The following is a 9,494-nucleotide window of genomic DNA, read 5'->3' as shown; positions in this document are numbered from 1 at the left end:
CACACACACACACACACTCATTGCACGTTCATGTAGGGAGCTCCATGAGCAGATCGTCGAGTGTGTATATGCCAAAGGCCAGACATGGCGGCTGTTGCGTGGTCGGCCGGACAAGTCGGAGCCCAACCAGATGACCACTGCGCGCAATGTCTTCCGCTCGATTCAGGAGAATCTGGATGAGCCGCGTCTGCTGGCCTCCATCGAGGCGTCGGTTCGCCGGGTGAGGGAAAAAGGCTTCCCCCGGGAGAAGCCCCACGATTTCTTCACCAATGCGCACCCTGGACGGGGACCGGGCGGCGGGCCGCCCGGGTTCGGGCATTTTCCACCAGGCCCCGGTGGCCCGGGCGGGCCCCAGCACCTCCATCCTATGCACGGCATGCCGCCGCACTTTGGACCTGGCGGGCACTACCTCCCGCCGCATGGGGCCCCGCCGGGGCATCATTACCCGCCACCGGTCGGCGCGATGTCTCCCCATTTCCACCACTCCGGCGGTCCGGGGCCCATGATGAACCGCAAGCGCCCGGGGATATCCTGGCCCGGTGGTGTGCATCCCTATGCCTCGCCCGCGGCCGCGGCCGCGGGCAGTGTGGCGGCTCCTGTCCCCGGACCGGCGCCCCCGGCAGCGGTGCAATCTTCCGGTCCCTCCTCGGTGGCCGGCAGTGCCGCCACCCCGGCCCCGGTCGCCAGCAGCACGGCCGACTCGCTCGCGTCTGCGGCCACTTCCGCCCTGGCTACTGGCACCGACCCCCATTCGTCCCCCTTCTCGGACGACTTCACCGATATCTCAGACACCAGCTTCTCTTCGAGCTTCAACCCGACCTCCGACTCGCCGCCCTCTCCGCGCCCGGAGGAGGCAGAGGGCCACCCAGCGAAGCGCTTCAAGTCATAGAGCATGCACACTCCTCCCATGCTCGGCCCCGTTTGGCCTTGGTTGTCGGGGAGGGGGGCGTTTCCCCTTGGCACCGTGGCCGTGTGTGTGCCCTGTCCATGGCGCCACTCTTGCCACAATACACACTTACACGTAGAATGTCCGCTTGATTCTTTTGAGGGCCGTCGGCAGCATGGAGGATGCGGCCCATTCCGGGGGGCATTGTCAATTGCAGTCGGCCATCGGCAGCCGGCATGTGCTCCCCATCAAGGCCGCCCTAGCCCTCTTCATCCCAGGCGTAGGACAGCGAAAGGAAGGTCGACACGATGGTCAGTAGGTCGGCCGAATCGAGAGGCCGGGGGAGCTCGGCCGGCGATCCTGGCACAGGGCCACCCGGCTGTGATTCGCCGCTGCCAGCGATTGGCAAGTTGCCGGCCAGGAGGATGACCGCGCGCAGGATGTCCGTGTCCAATTGGCCGGAGGCCACGCGCAGAAGGGCATGCTGTCGCCCGGCCATGTCCAGGAGGATGCCCCGGTTGCGGAAGGGCAAATCCGTCTCCTGGCAAAGGGGATTGACTGCCAGGTCGGCGGTCAGCAGGAGGAGATCATGCCGATGCTCGTTGTGCGCCACATCGCCGGGCATGCTCAAAAGCCAGGCCACCAGGAGGGCACACTGATCCAATCGGCAGGATGCCAGGAGCGCCTGTGCCAGGGAGACACGGCGAGTGTGAAGGGCAGTCATGGCCACCGTCGCCGCCTCGGCGCTGGATGGCTCCACGCGTCCGAGCAGTACATCGGCCACCAGAGGCACCAAGCACAAGATCGCCGACAAGGAGGGCGGCTGGCCGCTCAGGGCAGCCACATGTGCGTGGACCTGCTCCAGGAGCGCGCTTGGCGAGTGGAGCTGAAGCGCGGATCCGAGGCCAAAACTGAAATCAAAGGGTGCGCATGCTTGTAAGTGTCTTGACCGGAAGAGGAAAAAGAGGGCGGCGGGGAGCGGCACGGGGAGGCGTAGGTGTTGAGATGGGGAAGCAAGTTGAAGGCATGTCCAGGAGTGTATCACCACACTCGCTGGGGGGCAAAGCCGGAAAAGGAGGAGCCCAGCGAGGGCGGCTGATGGGAGGTGGGCGGCATGGTGGATGGGGGAGGATGGCGTATGTTCCCACCGCCTGGCAATATCCATGACAAAAGCCGCGCCGGGGACGGCTCGCCCTCCCGGGACAGCGGCACACCCGATTCCCCCTGCACGTGGAGGTGGCCGGGCATTGCCTGCTGTTTCTTCGGGGCCAGGGGCCGTCCTCAAGCGAGTTCCTCCGGTGGGCATGCCAGTGGCCGTGGAAAGGGCGATCGATGTGGCTCGGCAGAAAAGCCGCCACCCATGCGGTTCCACGCCAAACGTCCCAATCCAACACATACACACACACACACACATACAGACACACGCTGGGACCCGCTCCTGCTCGAGATTGGCCCCTCAATCTAGTCTCGGTATCTGTCCGGTTCACGACGTCGGATGAGCCGGTCCATGACGAGACATCTGCAAAGAGGAAGGGGGAGGGGGAGGAGGAGGAGGGGAAGGGCGAGGGAGCAAGGCTTTGGGGGGAGGGCAGGCTAAATGGGGGAAGGTGCGCACCTGAGCTGAGCACCAGTGAGAGCAAGGAAGGATCGATGGATGGCCGACGTCCGATGGTGTGCCTCTCGCCGGGCGACATATTGGTCGTTCAAGCGCTGGGAGCGCTCGAAAAGATCACCCAGGGCCGCGGGTTTCAGCAGCTGGGCCGAAGAGGCCGCCGGGCCGGCGACAGGCACATACACGGGCAGAGACGCGCCGCCGGTTGCCCCGGCCGCCGAGCCGGCCGGCGCCAGGACTTCCAGCTCCGCGGCCAAAGTGCGGAACTGGCTGACGGCGGAGCTCACCGATGCTCCGGCCACCAGGGCCGGTCGCGCGGTCGAGGCACCAGCCTCCGGCCCGGCCGCCGCCAATAAGCCCCGGGCGACCAATTCCACCGGGCTTCGGGGGAGAGACACCGCCGAAGCGGCCTCGGGCGGGGCCCAGACAAAGGGCTCCTCCTCGGTTAGGCGATACACCGGCACAGCCGGCGCCAGGCATGAGGCCAGGGCCATGAGGGAGGCTGCCGCGCGCACGGCATCCAAAGGACCGGGTCCTGTGCCTCGGTCGGCCATAGCAGATGGAGCAGATCCGGAGGCCGTTTCCGAGAAGGCCCGGCCCACCAGCGAAGCAGCCGTGGCCACCGTGTGACGAAGGTCCGGGATGCGACTGGCCAGCAGTCGGGGTGCCGGAAGGGCGGCGCCTTGCTCGACCGGCATCATGTTGTCCCCGGGCTCCAGGACAAGCAGGCCGCTGACGACGGCCGGCGAAGTGAGCGGCCGCAGGGCATTCCAGCTGAGACGCGCATCGAAGTGGTGCTCATGCGAAGCCAGCGCCAGCGACGCCAGGATCCGGGCCCAGGCGGCCAGCGAGCGCCCGGTGCAAGACCCATCCGACCGGCCGCCAACCTCGCCAGTGGCCCACGCCGGCAGGTCCAAACGCAGGAGCCGTGCCAGCTGCCAGACATTGGTCCCGGCATCGGCGCCGGTGGTGCCCGGGCGCCGACCAATGGCCTCGATGGATGGGACCACCGCCCGACCGCGCGTTGTTTCGATCAAATCCAAGCACACACGCAGGCGTCGGACATGGATGTGGTCCGGCACAGCGGCCGCATCGGCCGAGCCCTGGCCGGCTGCCATCCCCCGGAGGAGGCCGGCCCCGCGACTTGACAATTCCCCGTTCAGGGAGCCCCCACTGGAGGCGCCGGGGGACATCGCCGGGTCCCACCGGAGACCGGCCAGCTGGCCAGGGTGCAGTGGGACCCCGGGGCTGAGCTCGGCCCCGGCTGTCGCCAGCGCCAGCGCCGCATCGATGTGGTCCCGCTCACGCTGGACCGCCTCATGCTCGGCCGGGGCCAGCACCAGGCTGGGAGGATGGCGCCGGACGCGGGGGCCATTCGAAAGTCAGGGCATTGCTTTGCTTTCCCCCCCCCCCCCCACCCAGTCGTGTCCCGCCCGCGGTAAGGCAAAGGCAATCCGGCCGATGGGCCCCCAGCAGAGGTACGTACCAGCTGCGGGCCTTGGCGAGCCCCTCGCCCTGGCGAAGGTCGGCCTCGGAGTCGAAGAAAGCTCGCGCAGCCCCGACGCACAGGGCCACCTGGTCCTCCTCGGTCAGGGGGCAGCGTGCCCAGTCGACCGGCTGTTGCGGGCGACGCAGGAAATACTCGCGCACATGCGAGAACCCTGCAACAAAGGCGGGGGAGGGGGGGGGGAGGGGAGGCCAGTGCATCCGATGAAAGGGGGGCGTGGGGGCACTTGCGTCAGCCGGGCAATGGCGGAAAAGCAAAGTGCAAAAGCGGGACGAGGGGGGGGGGGGCGGGAGGATGTGGCAAAGGTGCGCGTACGACTGGTCGTGAGGAGGACCCAGCACAGCTCGCGCCAGTGCTCGGCCGCCGGTAGCAGCCAGCCCGGCTGGCTGGCCAAGTGCTCATCCAGCACGAGCATCAGGGCGAAGGTTTCATCGAAGGCCATGGCCTGTGGCTGCCCGGAACCCGGGGCACTGGTCGGGCTGGAGCCGGGCCCGGGCCCGGCGACCGGCCCGACCGGGCCATTGACCGCTTGCAAGATCCGCCGGACCAGGCGAGTCTGGCGCCGGGCCAAGGAGGCAGGCCCTCCGGCTCCGGTGCGCAGAATTTTGCCCGCCATCGCCGGGTCCAGATCCGGGCAGGTGCTCGGGGCATCGGACCACTCGCACGCCTGTTGCAACTGCCCGGCCAGGCCCAGCAGCCGAGCCAACTCCACCGGCCCGGTGAGGCCCGGGCTGAAGCAGGCCCGGGCAAGGACCTCCGAAAGGTCGCGCAACTGGCCAATCCGTTGGGCCAGCGCATGCAGCGGCGCAAGGGCGTCCTGCTGCCCGGGGGTGGCGGCGGCCGCAGGGAGGATGGCAGCCGCGTCGGAGGCGGCGGCGGCGGCGGCGGCATCGATGGCCGATGTCGCCTCGAGGGCCAGATGCTGGACCAGGCGGCTTTCGGCGTCCGCGAGCATTTGCGCGTGGCTTGGGGCCAGGGTGCCGGCGGCCGCGGCCGCGCGCTGCCGGCGGGAAAGGCGCCCCCCCGGGGTGGCTGCCGACGGCGCGACAGCACCATTGGGCGGGGCCCCGGCAAAGCGCGAGTATGCCGTCTCCGCCAGCAGGGCCGCCAGACAGAGGCGCCACCAGGCGCGCTCATCCAGCAGCCCGCCGCCCGCCGAATTCCGGGGCATCTCCACAAGCAGATGCAGGACCAGGACTCGGTCCTCGATCTCGGCCGCCGGGCCAAGGGATTGCGATAGGGCCCCGGCGGCCGCGTGCAGCAGCAGGTCGCACAGCACCCGCTGGCATGAGAGCGGAGTCGAGTCGACCGGCGCGGCTGCCAGCAGGTCCGGCAGCAGCTGGCAGAAGAGGGCTCCGCCAGCGCGGCGACGACGGTCTTGCTCCACGGGAGCCGGGGTCCCGGAGCCGGACCCCGGGCGCAGGGCCCCGCCGAGGCAGGCGCGCAAGAGCCAATGCGCGCGCGCGGCGGCGGGCCGTTCCAGCAGGTAGGACCACCCGGCGGCCAGACGCCCGGTCGGTGCCGGCAGCCCGGCCAGGGCCAGACCCCGGGTCACGGCGCAGTACACCTCGGCCAGGGCCCGGCCCGGGGCCAGTTCCGCCTGGAGCCCGGCCTGCTCCACGCCGAAGCCCAGCACCCGGCGCCCCTCCCAAGGGGCCGCACGCTCGGCCCCCCGGTCCCGGCCAAAGGCCAGGTACCACTGGGCCATGTCGCTTCGGGACAGGGGCCCGGCTGGCGAGGTCAGCCGGCCGGCCAACAGCCCGGCCGGGAGCCCGGCCAGGGCCTCGGCCAAATCGGTCAGGCGCTCGCGCATGGCAGGCCCGCGCTCGGCCCAGTCTTCCGGCGCCCCTGCCCCGGGGCCCGGGGCATCGAGCCACAATTCACGACGGCCATCGGCATCCAGCCGGGGAAGGAGCCGCAGTACCGGGGCCAAATCCGCCGTGGCCGGCAGCAGCCACAGCAACAGCCGGCGGAAGGGCCAAAAGAAGGCCGTGTAGCGTGGCCCGGCGGTGCAAAGCCCGGCCAGGCTGGCCGCGCGCCCGGTCTCGGCCAGGCGTCGCGCGCAATACAGCAAATCCGCCCGGCAGAAGGCCCGAAAGACCGGGTCAAAGCCCGCCCGGCCAGGAGAGCTGGCGCCTCCCTCGATGCCGACCCCGGGCCCATCACCCAGGACAATGGCCTGGAAGGCGGCCAGGCGCCGGCGCAGGGCCAGCAGCCGGGCTCGGCAGGTCGCCGCTCCTGGTTGGCCCTCCAGCCCAGCCGTCAGTTGGAGGCCGACATCCAGGAGAGCGGCCCGCTCGAGCAGCGTTCCGACAGGGCGCCAGGCGCACAGACCGGCCGCCAGGAGGGGCTCCATGGCCGGGGTCAGAGCGCCGAGCGCCCGGTCGCGGATATCCCGAGCCAGTGGCGAGTCTTCCGCGGCCGCCTGAATGGCTTGGGCTGACAAGTCCCCACGAAGCTTGCCGGCCGCCGGATCCAGGGTCATGTGCCAGAATCGACAGCCGAGCACCGCATCGCGCAGGCCGGCGTTGCTCGGGCCCTCGTCCTGGACCAGAGCCAGGGCCCGGTCGAAGTCCCCAGCCTGGCAAGCATCGCGTACCCGGTCCGCGAGCGTCAGGCCGAAGAGCGCCGACAGGGAAACACGATAGCGGAAGAGGTCCTCCCGGGGGGGCGCCCCGGGGCCCGAGCCGGCGGCCGGCGCGGCAGCCGCCGCAGCGGCAGCAGATGCGCGGGCCAGCGCCGGGGACATCGGCGCCGGCGCCGGCGTGGCGAACAGCAGACCCTGGAGCAGGCGAAGGAGACGGTGCGCAAGCGGTTGACCATCGGCCTCGGCCGCCAGCAGTAACTGCTGCTGCTGCTGCTGCTGCTGCCCGGCCGGACGGGTACTCAGCGGCACGGTGTCCACCACCAGCAGGGGACTGACAAGAGGGGCCAGGTCCAGGAGCGAGCTGTCCCGCGGCGGGGACCCATCGCCCGACAGCAGCAGTGATAGTGATTGCAGGACGGCCGACATGTCGGACAGGTACGGCATGATGGCCGACAGGCCGGCGCCGGCCAGGATGGCCGAGCCCGCTGCATTGGGCGAGGCCGTCGGTGGCACCGCCATCGCCATGGTGGCCGACGCCGCCGCCGCCGCCGCCGCCGCCGCCGCCCAGGCCCCCAAATCGGAAGTCCGCAGCGGAAGGGAATCGCCGGCCGAGGTGCCACCGACCAGGGGGCTGTCGAGGTCCGGGCTAGGCAGGCGCAAGAGCCGCCATCCGCCGGAGGTGGTTGTGCACAGGGCCGTTGCCCGGCCCCACCAAACTGCCGTGGCCACCTCGTCGCCAGGGCCCAGGGCCACCGGGCGGAGGTGCTCGCCATCGGTGGCGGTGGCGGTGGCAAAGATCGCCAATTGTCGGCCGCCGGCCCCAAGGACCAGCACCTCGGCCAGGGCATCGGAGGCGACGGCCAGCGGCCGCAGGCGACACTGCAGGAAGTACCCGGCTGTGGGGTCGGCGCTGGAGATGGCCGAGCCGGTTCGGCCGCGCGCGCGCTTGCGCCCGGCCGCCGAGACAAGGGCACCCATTGGCAGGGGGAGGTCCCGGCGAATGGCCACGAGGCGATCCAGTTCGCGCGCGCGCTTGGCATCCGGCCGCAAATCCATCGCCGGCACGCGCCACAGGACGCCACCTTCACCGGCGGACCGGGAAAGGCCCGCTGCCCGGGCGGCAGCTGGCTTGGCGGCCTGTGGGAGGGTTTCCAGCCGGGTGGGGAAGTCCGCGGCGCCGGCAAAGCCCAGGAGCTCCAAGTCCCCCGAGGCCGAGCTCATGCGGAAGGCGCAGACAAGTGCACGGCCACCGAGGTCGGAGCCAGCCACGGCAAGCAGCCCGCCCGGGGTGGCATCGATGGCCGACTGGCATGACGGACGCGCCACGGTTAGCATGGAATGAAGGCACTTGGGCATGGGTCTCCCCCGGCTGATGCTCCCCCCCCCCCCCCCCCCCCCCGCCCCTTTTTTTTGCGTCTTCTTCCCACCCAAGGCCGAGACATACGATAAAGGAAAAGCCCCGGGGAGAGGGGCCCGGCAGGTCGGCGGCAATCGAGCGCAGATCCCAGCAGCGAGACACTTGCACCGGCCCCGGAGGACCGGCCAGCCCGGGCCATGTCGCCTCGCGGCCGGCCGGTGGCATTCGCGAGCCGACACACACCAGAATCTGATCCACGAAGCCGCCAGCACGGGCAAGGAACACCTCGTGTGTTGGCCGGGGGGCCGGGGCATTCGGGCTGCACGGCGGGGATGGGCAAAGTCAACAACCAGACACATGAGACAGGGACGTGGGCATGCTGCCAGCCGTAAATGGCCAAGGCGGGGGCGCACCGATCGACGATCACCGCATCAACGATGTCCCCGCAGCCGGGCTGCGCGGTGAAGTCATTGAGCACCGCGCCGAGGAAATGCGCCGGCTGGTGCAGTGCGAAGAAGGCCGCCGAGCCGTTGTGTGTGGCCAGACCCAGGGATTGGCCTGTTGGTCTGGGGCTTGCCCGGACCAATGCCAGCCGCCGGAGGGGATCCGGCAGGCCGGGCTGGCCCGGACCGGCTGGGGCCAGGCCGAACATCTCCTCAGGCAGGGTGGCCTGGAAAATGGCCTCACTGGTGGGGAGGACCAAAACCTGGGCCTGCACCGGGGCTGCCTGGTCGGGGCCCGGGCGCGGCACAGTGGGATAGGTCAGCAGCAGGTGAGCCGCCGCCGGGGGGAGGAAACTCGCGCAATCGGTCCCAGGGAGGGCCACCGGGGCGGCATCCATGCGCAGAGGCATGGCCGGGCTAAGGCGGCTGATCAGACTGGCCGGGAGAATGGGGTGCGGAGGTCCGGTTTCCGGGGGCGAGGCATCAGGCGCCCCTGGGTGATCGAACTCGAGTCAGGGCAGTGTTGCGGCCAGACACACGCACGCACACACACACACACACACACACACACCCCAAGCTGGGGGAGGGGGAGAAAAGGGAGAGGAAGAAGGGAAGAGAGCACGACCACGCCAAAGCCCACCGCATGAACCGGCATCGAACGCACAGGGGAAGGCCGCCGAAATGCTGGCCAGCAGCCGGGCCACGAGAGATTGATCCTCCGCATCCGGCCCATCGGCGGTGCGGCTCTCCGGCGTGCCGCCAAAGTCACCACCAGGAAGCGAGGCGATCTCCAATTGGCAAACCGGTCGGCGGTGGAGCTCCACCCCGGGTTCCAGACCACCCGGGAGGGGAGCCCCGGCCGGCGGCGGAAAGAGTGCCGGCAGGAGCGCCTCCATGGTCGGGCCCTCCTGCGGGGCGAGGTCCAGAAAGCCGGCCTCGGCCGACTGACTGTCGAGTGGCATGGCGCGGGGGCGGCCCAGGGCAGCAGGGTGGCGCTGGAGGGGCGAGAATCCTGCGACGCTGGCACGGGGATGTGTATATGTTGTGGGGCGAGAGAGCGAGAGAGAGAGAGAGAGAGAGAGAGAGAGGGAAGGGGGGGGGG

The 9,494-nt window shown here is 70.2% G+C and overlaps 2 protein-coding genes across 2 annotated transcripts in view; one reads left to right on the top strand and one right to left on the bottom strand.

The window, feature by feature from the left end:
- H696_02403 (hypothetical protein) overlaps window positions 1-889 on the top strand; it is a gene marked incomplete at both ends in the record, with an annotated part of 6,903 nt that extends 6,014 nt beyond the window's left edge. Inside the window, one exon of the mRNA XM_009496305.1 lies at window positions 53-889. Coding sequence (XP_009494580.1) covers window positions 53-889 — 837 coding nt within the window. The remainder of the gene's footprint in view (window positions 1-52) is intronic.
- Window positions 890-1,145: 256 nt separating this feature from the next.
- H696_02402 (hypothetical protein) lies at window positions 1,146-9,463 on the bottom strand (the record flags this gene model as incomplete). Its single annotated transcript, XM_009496304.1, has 7 exons — window positions 9,057-9,463; window positions 8,363-8,885; window positions 8,037-8,268; window positions 4,321-7,897; window positions 3,985-4,159; window positions 2,502-3,842; window positions 1,146-1,797 (listed from the first exon to the last, which is right to left on the bottom strand). The coding sequence occupies exons 1-7, from the start codon at window positions 9,352-9,354 to the stop codon at window positions 1,146-1,148; spliced, it is 6,798 nt and encodes a 2,265-aa protein (XP_009494579.1). The 5' UTR covers window positions 9,355-9,463.
- Window positions 9,464-9,494: the final 31 nt, after the last annotated feature.

The sequence above is a fragment of the Fonticula alba genome, assembly GCF_000388065.1.
Source record: "Fonticula alba strain ATCC 38817 unplaced genomic scaffold supercont2.3, whole genome shotgun sequence".
In the NCBI taxonomy this organism is placed as follows: Eukaryota; order Rotosphaerida; family Fonticulaceae; genus Fonticula; species Fonticula alba.
Note: the sequence above shows the minus strand (reverse complement) of the source record. Positions and strands in the feature narration are given on the sequence as shown.